This window comes from Hyla sarda, chromosome 10 (genome assembly GCF_029499605.1).
Source record: "Hyla sarda isolate aHylSar1 chromosome 10, aHylSar1.hap1, whole genome shotgun sequence".
Classification (NCBI taxonomy): Eukaryota; Metazoa; Chordata; class Amphibia; order Anura; family Hylidae; genus Hyla; species Hyla sarda.
Genome location: NC_079198.1, coordinates 145,298,869 through 145,320,966, shown reverse-complemented (window position 1 = coordinate 145,320,966; position 22,098 = coordinate 145,298,869). Strand labels below are relative to the sequence as shown.

General features: G+C 45.3%; 1 protein-coding gene across 2 annotated transcripts in view; it reads right to left on the bottom strand.

The window, feature by feature from the left end:
* Window positions 1-1,378: 1,378 nt before the first annotated feature.
* The window catches only part of LOC130293820 (trichohyalin-like), a 117,883-nt gene continuing 97,163 nt past the window's right edge, over window positions 1,379-22,098 (bottom strand). For both annotated transcript variants that reach the window (XM_056542960.1, XM_056542961.1), the window contains 4 exons: window positions 15,715-15,849; window positions 8,431-8,549; window positions 3,582-3,676; window positions 1,379-2,199 (listed from right to left, as the gene is read on the bottom strand). In XM_056542960.1, the coding sequence (XP_056398935.1) occupies window positions 2,036-2,199; window positions 3,582-3,676; window positions 8,431-8,549; window positions 15,715-15,849 (513 nt within the window). In that variant the 3' untranslated portion in view covers window positions 1,379-2,035. The remainder of the gene's footprint in view (window positions 2,200-3,581; window positions 3,677-8,430; window positions 8,550-15,714; window positions 15,850-22,098) is intronic.

The following is a 22,098-nucleotide window of genomic DNA, read 5'->3' as shown; positions in this document are numbered from 1 at the left end:
GGGGGCAGAACAAATGTACACTAACCTGAGCTGAGCGTGCATATGTAAGGGGCAGAACACATGTACACTAACCTGAGCGGAGCGTGCATATGTAAGGGGGCATATCTTATATGTATTCAGAACACATGTACACTAACCTGAGCTGAGCGTGCATATGTAAGGGGGCAGAACACATGTACACTAACCTGAGCTGAGCGTGGATATGTAAGGGGCAGAACACATGTACACTAACCTGAGCGTGCATATGTAAGGGGCAGAACACATGTACACTAACCTGAGCTGAGCGTTGATATGTAAGGGGCAGAACACATGTACACTAACCTGAGCGTGCATATGTAAGGGGGCATATCTTATATGTATTCAGAACACATGTACACTAACCTGAGCTGAGCGTGGATATGTAAGGGGGCAGAACACATGTACACTAACCTGAGCGTGCATATGTAAGGGGGCATATCTTATATGTATCCAGAACACATGTACACTAACCTGATCTGAGCGTGCATATGTAAGAGGGGAATATCTTATGTGTATCCAGAACACATGTGCACTAACCTGAGCTGAGCGTGCATATGTAAGGGGGCATATCTTATATGTATTCAGAACACATGTACACTAACCTGAGCTGAGCGTGCATATGTAAAGGGGCATATCTTATATGTATCCAGAACACATGTACACTAACCTGATCTGAGCGTGCATATGTAAGAGGGGAATATCTTATGTGTATCCAGAACACATGTAGACTAACCTGAGCTGAGCGTGCATATGTAAAGGGGCATATCTTATATGTATCCAGAACACATGTACACTAACCTGAGCTGAGTGTGCATATGTAAGGGGCATATCTTATATGGACTCGGCCTCTGTGCTGACTCGGCCTCTGTGCTGACTCTGTACTTACCCTGACTCTGACCTGACTCCGACTCTGTGCCCCTGGTTGGGAAGCCCTGCTGTAGTGACTCTGTTCCATCCTGATTCCATTGAACAAATTTACATGTATCCACCCAGTAGGCCCAGGACTGCGCTATAGTCTATGAGGCGCTTGTGTCCGGATGGGGCTGCTGCTGACATAAGTGCCAGTTCCAGCAAACTGTGAGTGCTGCAGATCTAAGGTGGAAAAATTAGCCCTCCTCAGTAGTGTGAACGGACCCTTATAGTGAAGAGCAGCCCCCAGACGGAGGCCACAAGGTCCATTAGGATACGGGTCATACACAGTGTGAACAGAGGCCTAGACAGGCAGGACAAGGCCTGGACCCTGACACTTCCCCTTTAATTCCCACGGCGCTTTGTAAAATGAATCAAACAAACTAGAAAATACAAATAATACTTTTGTATTTCATATATATTTATATATTTATATATATAAAAAAAATCCTTTTAAAGTAAAATTCTAAAGGCATTTGGGATCTATACACAAAAAGCACCAAAAATTATTCAAATAAAAAAAAAGAAATAATAATTAATCAGTGCAAAAATCTTTAAAGAAAAAAATACTGGAATCAAACGCTGCATTTAACCTCAATACAAAGTCTGATAAACACTGAACAGTAAAACCGAAAAAAAGGTAAAAAAAATAAAAATCAGCGACTAGTGATATCGATATGAGAAGAATCGCAAATAATAATAAGAATTCTATCAGATCAGTACGGGGGACGGTTCGCGGGTCGTCTCTGAAGATTGATACCTTTCAAAATTTATAATCGTTTTTAATTTTAGGGGACGAAAAAAAGAGAATTGGGCGAAGTGGATGGATGAATGAGCCGCGATGCTCGCCGAATGCGCGCAGATTCTCTGTAGACTGGACAATTGGTACTAAAATGTGCTTCTCCGTCCTGAACCGGAACGCTCAGATAATAAAATGCCTAAGGCACCTGAATGCGAGAAAATCAGATTATCGTCTTCATCCCTGAATGAGTTAATTCCACTTGTGTAGACGCGCGCCGAGGATCGCCCACCATGATGACTTGACACTGAACACAAAACGTTTGGCAAGAAGTAAGATGACGGCTACGAGGAGGCGCGGGGGGCGGGGTCACTGCTGCTTGCACCCCTCCTTCTTGTCTTTGGGTTTGCCGCGCCCCATTTTTTCTGGCTGCCTCTTGGTCGGCGGTATAAATATCGGGTCGGCGCCGTCGTCCATGAAGTCGTAGAATCCGTCGACTGGGACAGGTTGGGTCTGAGTAGATACCGGAAACTCTGTAATTATACGAAATAATAAAATTATATAAAAGACACAAACTGAAGGGGAAGAGAAGCACATGGGGTCTATACAGCCCACGTTACAGATGTCAGCCAGGGTTAAAGGGGTCCTCCGCCCCTAGACATCTTATACCATATACAAAGGATAGGGATAAGATGTCTGATCGCGGGGGTCCCGCTGCTGGGGAACCCTAAGATCTTCCTGCAGCACCCGGTGTTTGTTTAGAGCGTAGGGTGCAGTGCCGGAGGCTCATGATGTCACGGCCACGCCCCCTCAATGCAAGTCAATGGGAGGGGGCGTGGCGACTGTCCCGCCCCCTCCCATAGACTTGCATTGAGGGAGCGTGTCCGTGACATCACGAGCGGGGTGTGACCGTGACGTCACAAGCCTCCGCCCCACGTCGCCAGTCATCCAGCACGGAGTGAAGTTCGCTCTGTGTACCGGATGTCTGGGGTACCCCAGCCGAGATCACAGGGGTCCCTAGCAGTGGGACCCCCGCCATCAGACATCTTATCCTTTGGATAGGGTATAAGATGTCTAGGGGCGGAGTACCCCTTTAAAAAGAACATGGCTGATTTCTTTCAAAAAGAGCGCCACCCTTGTCCTCAGGTTATGTGTGGTATTACAACTCATCTCAGTTCACTTCCAACCTGAGGACATGAGTGGCGCTGTTTTTGGAAGGAAGCAGCCATGTTTTTCTAAAGCTCTTCTAATCCCAGACAACCCCTTTATGGACCCTCACGCTCCTTATATTGTGTCTCGGGGAGAATACGGCACAGGATGGAGCGGCCATTGTGAGTCTCCATATAACTTTAGGGGCGCACAGAGGGGCAGTATTGGCTCAGAACAGACAGATCCTACAATATGGTTACATACAACATGGAAGATCATGAGACCCGCTCCCTATAAGGCCGGATTCACACCAGCGGAATACAGGTCCCGGCCCGAACGATCCGAACTAGTATTATAGATCCCCATAATGGGGCCACACATATAGGGCCCCTATTACTCCTCCATGATGACTACAACCCCCAATGGGGACAATTCTTTATGCAGATGATGGGAAGAATATGACAATTTTCGTCGACAGATGTTTAGCAAAAAAAGAGAGAGCGACACATGGTGGAACCAGATAAACATGTGATCTGACCGGGAGGGCGGCCGGTCACATGACACTAAACAGCTGACTGTACAAATCAACAAATCCATGTTGGTCTATACGTCTCCATGGTAACAGACTACAAACAATCCTGGTGTAGTCTGAGCCTACAGTCACACCCTGTTCCATCTCCTTCTTCTTATTAACATGCGTGATGAGGGAGCGGATGTCAGGCCGTGATCACATGACTTTTTCCTTATTATTAGAGGGGGGGTGTACCTGGCGGACAGACCGCAAACACGTCCGGCTGGGAATCCTTCTTGGACTTAAACGTGGGGTCGAGTTCTTCAGCAATGTTCCTGGGTGAGCGGAGTCTGAAAACAAAGAAAAAGGCTGATGTGAGGACCAAGAACTCGTTTACCCCCTTTATTTAATTAGGATTCCTTAGCTAAAAGTTGATGACAGGGTGACCATCTGCGGAGACCCCAAGAGATCAACCTATGGGCGATCTGAACAACCACTGCAGCGCCACCACAGGTGAAATGAAGAGACTGTCTGTAATGTATGGACTGGTCCGGTTCTTTAACAAAGAATCTGGTGGCGGCTCCTCAGAGGAGGATCCTGATTGAGGGACCGCCCCCTAGTAACTCATACTTTCCCAAAATGATCCAGAGAGGGGAGTTCTTGTCATGTAAAACTGGAAAATGGCTGAATTTGTTTTCTGGGAAAGCTGGGTGATAAAAAAACATGCTTAGGGGTGGCCACTCTGCTTTCTAATTGTATAACTAAGAATAGAGGAAGCTAGAAAAGCTGCGCTGCACCTCAGGTCATAGGTCAATTAAACAATTAACATAAATTCAGAGCAAAAAAGTGTTTAGCGCCTCAGAGAAGAATCAGAGACGTTCGGCATTTGTCTTAACCCTTCAGAGTCACCGTACACAAGACCGGAGATGAAACGTCTGATGATTTCCGCCGTCTGAGTGATTGGGGGAGCGCGGGCGACAGCAGCTATATTTATAGACCTCCGAGTCATTTAAAGCCTCCGCACATAAAACGCCCTATGAAACACGGCGCAGAAGCCACAAAGACATAAGTCACAGACAGGAAAAAAAAAAACACAAGCGAAGACGGCAGAAAAAACAGGAAACGGGGTCTGCACTGAGGAAACCACCACATGGGGCGCTGCAGAAGACCCCTGTCACATGACCAGAAAAATCAGGATAAAGGGAAACGCCATCCACTCAGGATAAAGGGAAACTACTACAGCATCCACGTAATCTCCTACAGCATCCACGTAATCTCCTACAGCATCCACGTAATCTCCTACAGCATCCACGTAATCTCCTACAGCATCCACGTAATCTCCTACAGCATCCACGTAATCTCCTACAGCATCCACGTAATCTCCTACAGCATCCACGTAATCTCCTACAGCATCCACGTAATCTCCTACAGCATCCACGTAATCTCCTACAGCATCCACGTAATCTCCTACAGCATCCACGTAATCTCCTACAGCATCCACGTAATCTCCTACAGCATCCACGTAATCTCCTACAGCATCCACGTAATCTCCTACAGCATCCACGTAATCTCCTACAGCATCCACGTAATCTCCTACAGCATCCACGTAATCTCCTACAGCATCCACGTAATCTCCTACAGCATCCACGTAATCTCCTACAGCATCCACGTAATCTCCTACAGCATCCACGTAATCTCCTACAGCATCCACGTAATGTCCTACAGCATCCACGTAATGTCCTACAGCATCCACGTAATGTCCTACAGCATCCACGTAATGTCCTACAGCATCCACGTAATGTCCTACAGCATCCACGTAATGTCCTACAGCATCCACGTAATGTCCTACAGCATCCACGTAATGTCCTACAGCATCCACGTAATGTCCTACAGCATCCACGTAATGTCCTACAGCATCCACGTAATGTCCTACAGCATCCACGTAATCTCCTACAGCATCCACGTAATCTCCTACAGCATCCACGTAATCTCCTACAGCATCCACGTAATCTCCTACAGCATCCACGTAATGTCCTACAGCATCCACGTAATGTCCTACAGCATCCACGTAATGTCCTACAGCATCCACGTAATGTCCTACAGCATCCACGTAATGTCCTACAGCATCCACGTAATCTCCTACAGCATCCACGTAATCTCCTACAGCATCCACGTAATGTCCTACAGCATCCACATAATCTCCTACAGCATCCACATAATCTCCTACAGCATCCACATAATGTCCTACAGCATCCACGTAATCTCCTTCAGCCACGTAATCTACTACAGCATCCACATAAGTACTACAGCATCCACATAATGTCCTACAGCATCCACATAATGTCCTACAGCATCCACATAATGTCCTACAGCCACGTAATCTCCTAAAGCAGCCACATAATCTAGTACAGCAGCCACGTAATCCATAACATCCACATAATCTCCGACAGCATCCACGTAATCCACTACAACCTGTCAGGGTAATGTTAGGGACAGGTGGGGCAGATAACTTCCTGTCCGGCTAATGTTAGGGACAGGTGGGGCAAATAACTTCCTGTCAGGGTAACGTTGGGGTCAGGTGGGGCAGATAACTTACTGTCAGGGTAATGTTGGGGTCAGGTGGGGCAAATAACTTCCTGTCAGGGTAATTTTGGGGTCAAGTGAGGCAGATAACTTCCTGTCCGGGTAATTTTGGGGTCAAGTGAGGCAGATAACTTCCTGTCCGGCTAATGTTAGGGACAGGTGGGGCAAATAACTTCCTGTCAGGGTAATTTTGGGGTCAAGTGGGGCAGATAACTTCCTGTCCAGGTAATTTTGGGGTCAAGTGGGGCAGATAACTTCCTGTCCGGGTAATGTTGGGGACAGGTGGGGCAGATAACTTCCTGTCAGGGTAATGTTGGGGTCAGGTGGGGCAGATAACTTCCTGTCAGGGTAATGTTGGGGTCAGGTGGGGCAGAAAACTTCCTGTCCGGGTAATGTTGGGGTCAGGTGGGGCAGATAACTTCCTGTCAGGGGTAATGTTGGGGTCAGGTGGGGCAGATAACTTCCTGTCAGGGTAATGTTGGGGTCAGGGGCAGATAACTTCCTGTCCGGGTAATGTTGGGGTCAGGTGGGGCAGATAACTTCCTGTCAGGGTAATGTTGGGGTAGATAACTTCCTGTCAGGGTAATGTTGGGGTCAGGTGGGGCAGAAAACTTCCTGTCCGGGTAATGTTGGGGTCAGGTGGGGCAGATAACTTCCTGTCAGGGGTAATGTTGGGGTCAGGTGGGGCAGATAACTTCCTGTCAGGGTAACGTTGGGGTCAGGTGGGGCAGATAACTTCCTGTCAGGGTAACGTTGGGGTCAGGTGGGGCAGATAACTTCCTGTCAGGGTAATGTTGGGGTCAGGGGCAGATAACTTCCTGTCAGGGTAACGTTGGGGTCAGGTGGGGCAGATAACTTCCTGTCAGGGTAATGTTGGGGTCAGGTGGGGCAGATAACTTCCTGTCAGGGTAACGTTGGGGTCAGGTGGGGCAGATAACTTCCTGTCAGGGTAATGTTGGGGTCAGGGGCAGATAACTTCCTGTCAGGGTAATGTTGGGGTCAGGTGGGGCAGATAACTTCCTGTCAGGGTAATGTTGGGGTCAGGTGGGGCAGAAAACTTCCTGTCTGGGTAATGTTGGGGTCAGGTGGGGCACATAACTTCCTGTCAGGGTAATGTTGGGGTCAGGGGTAGATAACTTCCTGTCAGGGTAACGTTGGGGTCAGGTGGGGCAGATAACTTCCTGTCAGGGTAATGTTGGGGTCAGGTGGGGCAGATAACTTTCTGTCAGGGTAATGTTGGGGTCAGGTAGGACAGATAACTTCCTGTCTGGGTAATGTTGGGGTTGGGGTCAGGTGGGGCAGATAACTTCCTGTCAGGGTAATGTTGGGGTCAGGTGGGGCAGATAGCTTCCTGTCAGGGTAATGTTGGGGTCAGGTGGGGCAGATAGGTTCCTGTCAGGGTAATGTTGGGGTCAGGTGGGGCAGATAACTTCCTGTCTGGGTAATGTTGGGGTTGGGGTCAGGTGGGGCAGATAACTTCCTGTCAGGGTAATGTTAGGGTCAGGTGGGGCAGATAGCTTCCTGTCAGGGTAATGTTGGGGTCAGGTGGGGCAGATAACTTCCTGTCTGGGTAATGTTGGGGTCAGGTAGGACAGATAACTTCCTGTCTGGGTAATGTTGGGGTTGGGGTCAGGTGGGGCAGATAACTTCCTGTCAGGGTAATGTTGGGGTCAGGTGGGGCAGATAACTTCCTGTCAGGGTAATGTTCGGGTCAGGTGGGGCAGATAACTTCCTGTCAGGGTAATGTTAGGGTCAGGTGGGGCAGATAGCTTCCTGTCAGGGTAATGTTCAGGTCAGGTGGGGCAGATAACTTCCTGTCAGGGTAATGTTAGGGTCAGGTGGGGCAGATAGCTTCCTGTCAGGGTAATGTTCGGGTCAGGTGGGGCAGATAACTTCCTGTCAGGGTAATGTTAGGGTCAGGTGGGGCAGATAGCTTCCTGTCAGGGTAATGTTGGGGTCAGGTGGGGCAGATAACTTCCTGTCAGGGTAATGTTGGGGTCAGGTGGGGCAGATAGCTTCCTGTCAGGGTAATGTTGGGGTCAGGTGGGGCAGATAACTTCCTGTCAGGGTAATGTTCGGGTCAGGTGGGGCAGATAACTTCCTGTCAGGGTAATGTTAGGGTCAGGTGGGGCAGATAGCTTCCTGTCAGGGTAATGTTCAGGTCAGGTGGGGCAGATAACTTCCTGTCAGGGTAATGTTAGGGTCAGGTGGGGCAGATAGCTTCCTGTCAGGGTAATGTTCGGGTCAGGTGGGGCAGATAGCTTCCTGTCAGGGTAATGTTGGGGTCAGGTGGGGCAGATAACTTCCTGTCAGGGTAATGTTGGGGTCAGGTGGGGCAGATAACTTCCTGTCAGGGTAATGTTGGGGTCAGGTGGGGCAGATAGCTTCCTGTCAGGGTAATGTTGGGGTCAGGTGGGGCAGATAGCTTCCTGTCAGGGTAATGTTGGGGTCAGGTGGGGCAGATAGCTTCCTGTCAGGGTAATGTTGGGGTCAGGTGGGGCAGATAACTTTGGGGACTTACGTGTTCTGGTCCAGATTTCCTTCCACTGCTGTAAACTCCATCTTCTCAGGCGTACGGCACTCGGTGGGTGAGGCCAGGCCCTCGGAGTCCAGGGGCCCTTGGTTAGAAGGCACGTCACTCTACAAGGGACACAGATAGGACACCATTACCCATCCATATCATACAGCGTCAGGGGCCCCTAGACCCCCGGTCAGACCTGTGCTGCGATATGACGTAGATTGGACATTGTTGAGTGGATAGGGACACAATGGGGGAAGATTTATCAAAACCCGTCCAGAGGAAAAGTTGCCGAGTTGTCCATAGCAACCAATCAGATCACTGCTTTCATTTCTCTGAGGCCTTTTCAAAAATGAAAGCAGCGATCTGATTGGTTGCTATGGGCAACTCAGCAGCTTTTCCTCTGGACGGGTTTTGATAAATCTCCCCCATTCTATTTAGATGGGGAATGGGGATCCTAGATCAGTCGTCTCCACACTTTGACCCTCCACATGTTGCAAAACTACAACTCCCAGCATGCCCGGACAGCCAACGGCTGTCCGGGCATGCTGGGAGTTGTAGTTTTGCAACACCTGGAGGACTACAGTTTGAAGACAATGGGGCTGAGCGGCCATAATTCTCGTAATTTCTGAATTACCACCAGCTGCTTATCTCTGCCGGGCAATGTGGATAATGTATAACACCAGCTGCTTATCTCTGCCGGGTAATGTGGATAATGTATAACACCAGCTGCTTATCTCTGCCGGGCAATGTGGATAATGTATAACACCAGCTGCTTATCTCTGCCGGGTAATGTGGATAATGTATAACACCAGCTGCTTATCTCTGCCGGGCAATGTGGATAATGTATAACACCAGCTGCTTATCTCTGCCGGGCAATGTGGATAATGTATAACACCAGCTGCTTATCTCTGCCGGGCAATGTGGATAATGTATAACGGCAGCTGCTTATCTCTGCCGGGCAATGTGGATATTGTATAATGGCAGCTGCTTATCTCTGCCGGGCAATGTGGATATTTTATAACACCAGCTGCTTATCTCTGCCGGCAATGTGGATATTGTATAACACCAGCTGCTTATCTCTGCCGGGCAATGTGGATAATGTATAACACCAGCTGCTTATCTCTGCCGGGCAATGTGGATATTGTATAACACCAGCTGCTTATCTCTGCCGGGCAATGTGGATAATGTATAATGGCAGCTGCTTATCTCTGCCGGGCAATGTGGATATTGTATAACACCAGCTGCTTATCTCTGCCGGGCAATGTGGATATTGTATAACACCAGCTGCTTATCTCTGCCGGGCAATGTGGATAATGTATAATGGCAGCTGCTTATCTCTGCCGGGCAATGTGGTTACTGTATAACATCAGCTGCTTATATCTGCCGGGCAATGTGGATAATGTATAACACCAGCTGCTTATCTCTGCCGGGCAATGTGGATAATGTATAATGGCAGCTGCTTATCTCTGCCGGGCAATGTGGATAATGTATAACACCAGCTGCTTATCTCTGCCGGGCAATGTGGATATTGTATAACACCAGCTGCTTATCTCTGCCGGGCAATGTGGATATTGTATAACACCAGCTGCTTATCTCTGCCGGGCAATGTGGATATTGTATAACACCAGCTGCTTATCTCTGCCGGGCAATGTGGATATTGTATAACGGCAGCTGCTTATCTCTGCCGGGCAATGTGGATATTGTATAACACCAGCTGCTTATCTCTGCCGGGCAATGTGGATAATGTATAATGGCAGCTGCTTATCTCTGCTGGGCAATGTGGATAATGTATAATGGCAGCTGCTTATCTCTGCCGGGCAATGTGGATATTGTATAACACCAGCTGCTTATCTCTGCCGGGCAATGTGGATATTGTATAACACCAGCTGCTTATCTCTGCCGGGCAATGTGGATATTGTATAACACCAGCTGCTTATCTCTGCCGGGCAATGTGGATATTGTATAACACCAGCTGCTTATCTCTGCCGGGCAATGTGGATAATGTATAACACCAGCTGCTTATCTCTGCCGGGCAATGTGGATAATGTATAACACCAGCTGCTTATTTCTGCCGGGCAATGTGGATAATGTATAACACCAGCTGATTATCTCTGCCGGGCAATGTGGATATTGTATAACACCAGCTGCTTATCTCTGCCGGGCAATGTGGATATTGTATAACACCAGCTGCTTATCTCTGCCGGGCAATGTGGATAATGTATAATGGCAGCTCCTTATCTCTGCCGGGCAATGTGGATATTTTATAACACCAGCTGCTTATCTCTGCCGGGCAATGTGGATATTGTATAACAGCAGCTGCTTATCTCTGCCGGGCAATGTGGATATTGTATAACGGCAGCTGTTTATCTCTGCCGGGCAATGTGGATATTGTATAACACCAGCTGCTTATCTCTGCCGGGCAATGTGGATAATGTATAATGGCAGCTGCTTATCTCTGCCGGGCAATGTGGATAATGTATAATGGCAGCTGCTTATCTCTGCCGGGCAATGTGGATATTGTATAACACCAGCTGCTTATCTCTGCCGGGCAATGTGGATATTGTATATTGGCAGCTGCTTATCTCTGCCGGGCAATGTGGATAATGTATAATGGCAGCTGCTTATCTCTGCCGGGCAATGTGGATATTGTATAACACCAGCTGCTTATCTCTGCCGGGCAATGTGGATAATGTATAACACCAGCTGCTTATCTCTGCCGGGCAATGTGGATACTGTATAACACCAGCTGCTTATCTCTGCCGGGCAATGTGGATAATGTATAACACCAGCTGATTATCTCTGCCGGGCAATGTGGATAATGTATAACACCAGCTGCTTATCTCTGCCGGGCAATGTGGATAATGTATAATGGCAGCTGCTTATCTCTGCCGGGCAATGTGGATATTGTATAACACCAGCTGCTTATCTCTGCCGGGCAATGTGGATAATGTATAACACCAGCTGCTTATCTCTGCCGGGCAATGTGGATAATGTATAACACCAGCTGCTTATCTCTGCCGGGCAATGTGGATATTGTATAATGGCAGCTGCTTATCTCTGCCGGGCAATGTGGATATTGTATAACACCAGCTGCTTATCTCTGCCGGGCAATGTGGATAATGTATAATGGCAGCTGCTTATCTCTGCCGGGCAATGTGGATATTGTATAATGGCAGCTGCTTATCTCTGCCGGGCAATGTGGATATTGTTTAACACCTGCTGCTTATCTCTGCCGGGCAATGTGGATAATGTATAACACCAGCTGCTTATCTCTGCCGGGCAATGTGGATATTGTATAACGGCAGCTGCTTATCTCTGCCGGGCAATGTGGATATTGTATAACACCAGCTGCTTATCTCTGCCGGGCAATGTGGATATTGTATAACACCAGCTGCTTATCTCTGCCGGGCAATGTGGATAATGTATAACACCAGCTGCTTATCTCTGCCGGGCAATGTGGATAATGTATAACACCAGCTGCTTATCTCTGCCGGGCAATGTGGATAATGTATAACACCAGCTGCTTATCTCTGCCGGGCAATGTGGATATTGTATAACACCAGCTGCTTATCTCTGCCGGGCAATGTGGATATTGTATAATGGCAGCTGCTTATCTCTGCTGGGCAATGTGGATATTGTATAACACCAGCTGCTTATCTCTGCCGGGCAATGTGGATAATGTATAACACCAGCTGCTTATCTCTGCCGGGCAATGTGGATATTGTATAACACCAGCTGCTTATCTCTGCCGGGCAATGTGGATAATGTATAACACCAGCTGCTTATCTCTGCCGGGCAATGTGGATAATGTATAACACCAGCTGCTTATCTCTGCCGGGCAATGTGGATATTGTATAACACCAGCTGCTTATCTCTGCCGGGCAATGTGGATAATGTATAACACCAGCTGCTTATCTCTGCCGGGCAATGTGGATAATGTATAACACCTGCTGCTTATCTCTGCCGGGCAATGTGGATAATGTATAACACCTGCTGCTTATCTCTGCCGGGCAATGTGGATAATGTATAACACCTGCTGCTTATCTCTGCCGTTATACAATCGTGTCATGTGACCATGAATATTCTGGGTCAAACACCGTTCCCTTTAGTGCGAGTTCGGCTGCAACAGCAAGAGGAGGATGAGAGGAGGAGAGGAAGAGGAGTGGAGGAGAGGAGGAGTGGAGGAGAGGAAGAGGAGAGGATGAGAGGAGGAGGAGAGGAAGAGGAGAGGAGGAGAGGAAGAGGAGTGGAGGAGAGGAAGAGGAGAGGAGGAGAGGAAGAGGAGTGGAGGAGAGGAAGAGGAGAGGAGGAGAGGAAGAGGAGAGGATGAGAGGAGGAGGAGTGGAGGAGAGGAAGAGGAGAGGAGGAGAGGAAGAGGAGTGGAGGAGAGGAAGAGGAGTGGAGGAGAGGAAGAGGAGAGGAGGAGAGGAAGAGGAGAGGATGAGAGGAGGAGGAGAGGAAGAGGGAGAGGAGGAGAGGAAGAGGAGTGGAGGATGAGAGGAAGAGGAGTGGAGGAGGATGAGAGGAGGAGAGGAAGAGGATGAGAGGAGGATGAGAGGAGGAGAGGAAGAGGAGAGGAGGATGAGAGGAAGAGAGGAAGAGGAGTGGAGGAGAGGAGGATGAGAGGAGAGGAGGAGGAGAGGAGAGGAGGATGAGAGGAGAGGAGGATGAGAGGAAGAGGAGTGGAGGAGAAGAGGATGAGAGGAGGAGAGGAAGAGGAGTGGAGGAGAGGAAGAGGAGTGGAGGAGAGGAGGATGAGAGGAGGAGAGGAGGAGGGGAGGAGGAGGGGAGGAGGAGGGGAGGAGGAGGGGAGGAGGAGAGGAGGATGAGGATAGGAGGATGAGAGGAAGATGAGTGGAGGAGAGGAGGAGGAGAAGATGAGAGGAGGAGAGGAGGAGGAGAGGAGGAAGAGAGGAGGAAGAGAGGAGGAGGAGAGGAGAGGAGGAGGAGGAGAGGATGTCTCCTGCTGTGCATTGCGGTTACGCTCTGTCGTTACACAGTAACCACATTGCCCGGCAGAGATAAGCAGCTGGTGTTATACAATATCCACATTGCCCGGCAGAGATAAGCAGCTGGTGTTATACATTATCCACATTGCCCGGCAGAGATAAGCAGCTGGTGTTATACAATATCCACATTGCCCGGCAGAGATAAGCAGCTGGTGTTATACAATATCCACATTGCCCGGCAGAGATAAGCAGCTGGTGTTATACATTATCCACATTGCCCGGCAGAGATAAGCAGCTGGTGTTATACATTATCCACAATGCCTGGCAGAGATAAGCAGCTGGTGTTATACATTATCCACATTGCCCGGCAGAGATAAGCAGCTGGTGTTATACAATATCCACATTGCCCGGCAGAGATAAGCAGCTGGTGTTATACAATATCCACATTGCCCGGCAGAGATAAGCAGCTGGTGTTATACATTATCCACATTGCCCGGCAGAGATAAGCAGCAGGTGTTATACAATATCCACATTGCCCGGCAGAGATAAGCAGCTGGTGTTATACAATATCCACATTGCCCAGCAGAGATAAGCAGCTGGTGTTATACAATATCCACATTGCCCGGCAGAGATAAGCAGCTGGTGTTATACATTATCCACATTGCCCGGCAGAGATAAGCAGCTGGTGTTATACAATATCCACATTGCCCGGCAGAGATAAGCAGCTGGTGTTATAAAATATCCACATTGCCCGGCAGAGATAAGCAGCTGGTGTTATACATTATCCACATTGCCCGTCAGAGATAAGCAGCTGGTGTTATACATTATCCACATTGCCCGGCAGAGATAAGCAGCTGGTGTTATACAATATCCACATTGCCCGTCAGAGATAAGCAGCTGGTGTTATACAATATCCACATTGCCCGTCAGAGATAAGCAGCTGGTGTTATACATTATCCACATTGCCCGGCAGAGATAAGCAGCTGGTGTTATACAATATCCACATTGCCCGGCAGAGATAAGCAGCTGGTGTTATACATTATCCACATTGCCCGGCAGAGATAAGCAGCTGGTGTTATACATTATCCACATTGCCCGGCAGAGATAAGCAGCTGGTGTTATACAATATCCACATTGCCCGGCAGAGATAAGCAGCTGGTGTTATACAATATCCACATTGCCCGGCAGAGATAAGCAGCTGGTGTTATACATTATCCACATTGCCCGGCAGAGATAAGCAGCTGGTGTTATACAATATCCACATTGCCCGGCAGAGATAAGCAGCTGGTATTATACAATATCCACATTGCCCGGCAGAGATAAGCAGCTGGTGTTATACATTATCCACATTGCCCGGCAGAGATAAGCAGCTGGTGTTATACAGTAACCACATTGCCCGGCAGAGATAAGCAGCTGGTGTTATACAGTAACCACATTGCCCGGTGTGACACATAAGATAACACTACAGCGGCCGTCACCACAAGGCTAAGAAGATTATGGATAAAGAGGAAACTGGTGGCAGCTTCTTCTGGTAAGTGAAGTGAATGCGGGCAGAGAGGAGGCCATATATAGAGGTGATGTAATATACAGTATACGCCTCCTAAATACACTGTGTGCACCGCATTATATATATAGCACTATACTGTATACACCTCTTATACCCACTGAATAGCCAATAACCAATAGCGTTCACGTGTGACTGTAACAGCGCCCCCTATCGGTTGTTCACACGTCTGTACAGAACCCAGTGGAGGACATGATGGTTTCATCCACCCCTGGTCGGTTATGGAATCTCATAATATATTATTCAATAGTAGAAGAAATAGTTAATGGCGCTCACCCACTGTGTCTTGGTAAAAACAAGTAACTTTATTTAACCGGCCTTAAAATCCATAAAGTACATTGACAATCAAGGCCGAAACAATACAGACATTGAAGGAAACAATTGGGGTGACCATCGTTTCACGCTCCACCTGAGTCTGATGAAGCGCATCCGCGTGAAACGATGGTCACCCCAATTGTTTCCTTCAATGTCTGTATTGTTTCGGCCTTGATTGTCAATGTACTTTATGGATTTTAAGGCCGGTTAAATAAAGTTACTTGTTTTTACCAAGACACAGTGGGTGAGCGCCATTAACTATTTCTTCTACTATTACATTTACCAAGTACATTGAGGAACAACAAAATACCGTGTCTACATGTACCTGGTCACGTTACTCTATCTAGAGATCTCCTGGGCTTCAGAAGAGCTGTAATGTGCTGTAATCTATTTGGATTAGAATATATTATAAATGCATTTTAGGTTTGGTTCTCCATTAACCCCATATGTACTTGCCTTCATCCCTATACTCCTCCTGTCAGTGAAGCTACAAATACTCCCATCATCATCATCGCTGTCGGCCGCCATGTCCAGATCCTCCGACCTCCGCTGAGCTCTCAGCTCCTGCTGCTGGATGTACTTGGCTATTTCCTGCAGAGAGAACAGAGGGATAAAGGACGGCGGCAACATAAAGGGGACATGGAGGATATATATATATATATATATATATATATACACAGGAGACATGGAGGATATATATACACAGGAAACATGGAGGATATATATATATATATATATATATATATATATACACACAGGAGACATGAAGGATATATATATATATACACAGGAGACATGGAGGATATATATATATATATATATATATATTATATATACACACAGGAGACATGAAGGATATATATATATACACAGGAGACATGGAGGATATATATACACAGGAAACATGGAGGATATATATACAAGAGACATGGAGGATATATATATATACACACAGGAGACATGGAGGATATATATATATACACACAGGAGACATGGAGGATATATACAGGAGACATGGAGGATATATATATATACACACAGGAGACATGGAGGATATATATATATATACACACAGGAGACATGGAGGATATATACACACAGGAGACATGGAGGATATATATATATATACACACAGGAGACATGGAGGATATATATATATACACACAGGAGACATGGAGGATATATATATATATACACACACAGGAGACATGGAGGATATATACAGGAGACATGGAGGATATATATATATATATATATATATATATATACACACAGGAGACATGGAGGATATATATATATACACACAGGAGACATGGAGGATATATATATACACAGGAGACATGGAGGATATATATACAGGAGACATGGAGGATATATACAGGAGACATGGAGGATATATATATATACACACAGGAGACATGGAGGATACACACAGGAGACATGGAGGATATATATATATACACACAGGAGACATGGAGGATATATATATATACACACAGGAGACATGGAGGATATATATATATACACACACAGGAGACATGGAGGATATATACACACAGGAGACATGGAGGATATATATATATACACACAGGAGACATGGAGGATATATATATATACACACACAGGAGACATGGAGGATATATACACACAGGAGACATGGAGGATATATATATATACACACAGGAGACATGGAGGATATATATATATACACACAGGAGACATGGAGGATATATATATATATACACACACAGGAGACATGGAGGATATATACAGGAGACATGGAGGATATATATATATATATATATATATATATATACACACACACACAGGAGACATGGAGGATATATATATATACACACAGGAGACATGGAGGATATATATATACACAGGAGACATGGAGGATATATATACAGGAGACATGGAGGATATATATATATACACAGGAGACATGGAGGATATATATACAGGAGACATGGAGGATATATATATATATATATATATATATATATATATATAGCAAAAAGAGATCTTGTCCACAGCACCAATTCCAAAAAAGTGAAAATTTTATTCCATAGCAGGTGTCAAAACAGCAGCGACGTTTCAGTCAGCTCAACCTGACCTTTCTCAAGCAGTATATCCATAGTGTTAACCACATTTATATAAGGGTATCAATCACACCAGATACCAGAAAGTGTAAATAACAATTAGTGAATAAAGTGCATCATAGTGCATACTCAAAGTGCATATAAAATATTCAAACAAAAAAATTAATCACACAATATATCAAAATTGTATACATAATCGAAAAAAACACACATATATCATACAGTGCACAAAAGATTAAGATAGACGCTTAATCGCATCTAATTTAGACAAGTGATAACCATGTGTAGAAAATAATAAAAATTAAAAAGGTGGGGGGGAGTAAACACTCACCGGACGAACACATAGTAAACGCCATTACAGTAGTTAGCGTGGGGTAATGCAGACTGCGCCTGCGTAACCAGTTCAATGAGTGTTTGTCCACGTAACTCAACCAATCGGCTGAAGGCATTGCAGTACCCAAGGAGACGAGCGCAGCGTCACAGTACGCATGCGCACATCCCCATGAGCTCAACAGTGCCATCTTGAACAAGGGAATGAAGCCTCCGTAATCTATATAGATTAGATAGTAACCAAACAAACAAAAAGAAATTTTTATAAACTATCTAGTTCGTCCCTGTTAGGGATCTGTACAATGGTAGGAAAGTGTCCCAGTCCCACACTCAAAGAGATCACTCACTCTTTTATAGGCTGTCAGCACAATCAATGCGTCACCTCGCCCCGAAAATCGGAGTCAAGTGCCGCATAGTGTGCACGCAGTCATGTACCCCCCGCACACAAGTGCGAGGGAACATGTATGCAGCAACATAGATCGCTGGCAGCCCTAGGACCCTCTCGGTCCATCAAACGCACTCAGAGACTCTCTCCCAGGGACAATAAAGGGACCATCTACCACTGAATAAGAGAAATGAATAAATAGAATAGAGATTGTGCAGAAGAGCACCAAAATCATATAAAAGAACAAAAAACAGAGAAAAAATAATTCAAAGAGAATAAAATGAAAATAAAAAAGGAAATAAAAAAATAATAAAAAAATAAACAAATTAAAGAAAATAAATAAATAAATAAAGAAAACGAAAATAAATAGATATTCTTATGAGGCCTCATCCCCTTTAATGCGTAGGCTGGGCATACAAACAACTCATGAACAATTAAGTAAAAATATGCATAAAGAATTTTTATTTCTTATATTGATAATTATACAAATATAAAAATAAGTCATCAGATGAGTGTTCTAAAATTCCCCCGATCCACCTAAAAAGAACAAAAGAAGGGCAGATTAGTATAGTTACATATAGTGGTAACACAAAAAGATATAACAATACCAAGTATCAATATCACGAATTACACATGTTAGAGGACTACTGAGCAACCACCCTATGGGGGGTCTTAAACTCAACGTTCAAGCCCCCTGGCTTCAATGAACCAAGTTTAAAAATCCATTTCAACTCTAATCTCTTTAAGACAGCTTGTCGATCCCCACCTCGTTTAAGCGGAGGGACATGATCCACTATAACAAATTTTAATTCCTTTTCTGTGTGTCCAGAAGTTGCAAAATGACTCGATACCGGCAAATCTAACTTTTTTTTACGTATTGTGTATCTATGTTGGTTTAAACGTGTCTTCAGGTCCCAAGTGGTCTCCCCCACATACAGGAGGCCACATGGGCACCAAAGCACGTAAACCACATAAGAACTGTTACACGTTAGATAGTACTTAATAGGATAAATTTGTCCATTCCTAGGGTGTACAAAATTGTTACCCTTACACATCAATCCACAATTTATACATTGTCTACAGGGAAAGCTTCCTTTATTTACAACAGACAGATACCTCTGTGTGCCACCTTTTTTCTGAGAAATGTCCGCCTTAACCAGTCTGTCTTTTAGATTTGTTTGTCTTCTATAGGATAAAAGGGGATAGGAGTTAAATTCAGAAATATTACAACAATCCTGTATAATGTGCCAATGTTTTCTGATAATATTGCCTATAGCCTTAGAGTCCTCACTATAGGTGGTTACAAAAGGCACCCGTGTGTCATTCTTAATCCTTCTCTCTGGTACCTCCTCCATCTGTTCCACATGGGTTCTATGTCTCTGTACCAAATGCCTGGGGTAACCCCTCTTGGTAAAATTGTCAGTCATCCTTTTCAATGCCGTTTCCAATTTATCTTTTGTGTCTGTAATCCTCCTTGCCCTCAGCATCTGGCTGAAGGGCAAGGAGTTGACCATAGGTCTTGGGTGACAGCTCTCAAACTTCAATAACATGTTACAATCAGTCGGTTTAATGTACAAGTCAGTGGTCAGACCACCATTTTCAACACTGACCAGTACATCCAGAAAGTTAATGGACTCATGAGAATGTGTGAGAGTAAACTTAATACTTGTAGTGACACCATTCAGATAGTCCTGAAAAGAGAGTAATTCAGACACTCCCCCACTCCAGATGAGGAAGATGTCGTCTATGTATCGCCACCACCCCAGGACATGCCTGAAGTGGTGCGACACATAGACGTACATCTCCTCAAAATGCGCCATGTATATATTTGCGTATGTAGGCGCAGTATTGCTCCCCATTGCGGTCCCTCTTTTCTGTAAAAAAAATTCATCATTAAAGAGAAAATAATTATTCTCTAGGACCAGCTGTAATAGGGAGATCAAAAAATCAATTTTTGGTGGAGAAAAAGTAGCTTCCGTCAAACATCTGGTGACTGCCTCCACACCTCCATCATGTTGGATGGAGGTGTAGAGGCTCACCACATCAAAGGAGGCAATGATGGTACCGGGTCCCACCCTAATTCCCTTAATCTTGTCCAGAAAGTCAGCAGTATCCCTCACATACGATTTTGTGTTAACTGCAAAAGGCCGTAAAACTTTATCCAGATACACCGATATACGTGAAGTAATAGAATTCATCCCCGAGACGATCGGTCGTCCCGGGGGGTCCACAAGATTTTTATGGATCTTTGGCAAGAGATATAGTAGCGGCGTAACTGGAAAAAGTACAGTCAAGAATTTTTTAGTCTCTTCATCAATAATGTCTGCCTCAAATGCATTTTTCAAAATGATTTGTATCTTTCTCTCTATCTCAAACTTTGGGTCATGTGTCAGTCTCTCATAAACCAAGATGTCATTTAGTTGTCTTTCGGCTTCTCTAATGTATTGGGTCCTGTCCATGACCACGACCGCACCGCCCTTATCCGCCGGTTTAATAATGCGGTCGTGGTCATGGACAAGTTCCAACAATGAGTCCATTTCCCTACGAGTCATGTTAGGATGTTTAAGTCGAGTGCTCTTATTTCTTAATTCAATAAATTCCTTCTTAACACACTGTTCAAAAGCATTAATTGCATATGACTCTATTGGAGGATTAAAGTCACTTACATTTCGTAGACCCAGTGGTTGTAATTTCAAGGGTCCTGTATCTAACGTGTAACAGTTCTTATGTGGTTTACGTGCTTTGGTGCCCATGTGGCCTCCTGTATGTGGGGGAGACCACTTGGGACCTGAAGACACGTTTAAACCAACATAGATACACAATACGTAAAAAAAAGTTAGATTTGCCGGTATCGAGTCATTTTGCAACTTCTGGACACACAGAAAAGGAATTAAAATTTGTTATAGTGGATCATGTCCCTCCGCTTAAACGAGGTGGGGATCGACAAGCTGTCTTAAAGAGATTAGAGTTGAAATGGATTTTTAAACTTGGTTCATTGAAGCCAGGGGGCTTGAACGTTGAGTTTAAGACCCCCCATAGGGTGGTTGCTCAGTAGTCCTCTAACATGTGTAATTCGTGATATTGATACTTGGTATTGTTATATCTTTTTGTGTTACCACTATATGTAACTATACTAATCTGCCCTTCTTTTGTTCTTTTTAGGTGGATCGGGGGAATTTTAGAACACTCATCTGATGACTTATTTTTATATTTGTATAATTATCAATATAAGAAATAAAAATTCTTTATGCATATTTTTACTTAATTGTTCATGAGTTGTTTGTATGCCCAGCCTACGCATTAAAGGGGATGAGGCCTCATAAGAATATCTATTTATTTTCGTTTTCTTTATTTATTTATTTATTTTCTTTAATTTGTTTATTTTTTTATTATTTTTTTATTTCCTTTTTTATTTTCATTTTATTCTCTTTGAATTATTTTTTCTCTGTTTTTTGTTCTTTTATATGATTTTGGTGCTCTTCTGCACAATCTCTATTCTATTTATTCATTTCTCTTATTCAGTGGTAGATGGTCCCTTTATTGTCCCTGGGAGAGAGTCTCTGAGTGCGTTTGATGGACCGAGAGGGTCCTAGGGCTGCCAGCGATCTATGTTGCTGCATACATGTTCCCTCGCACTTGCGTGCGGGGGGTACATGACTGCGTGCACACTATGCGGCACTTGACTCCGATTTTCGGGGCGAGGTGACGCATTGATTGTGCTGACAGCCTATAAAAGAGTGAGTGATCTCTTTGAGTGTGGGACTGGGACACTTTCCTACCATTGTACAGATCCCTAACAGGGACGAACTAGATAGTTTATAAAAATTTCTTTTTGTTTGTTTGGTTACTATCTAATCTATATAGATTACGGAGGCTTCATTCCCTTGTTCAAGATGGCACTGTTGAGCTCATGGGGATGTGCGCATGCGTACTGTGACGCTGCGCTCGTCTCCTTGGGTACTGCAATGCCTTCAGCCGATTGGTTGAGTTACGTGGACAAACACTCATTGAACTGGTTAC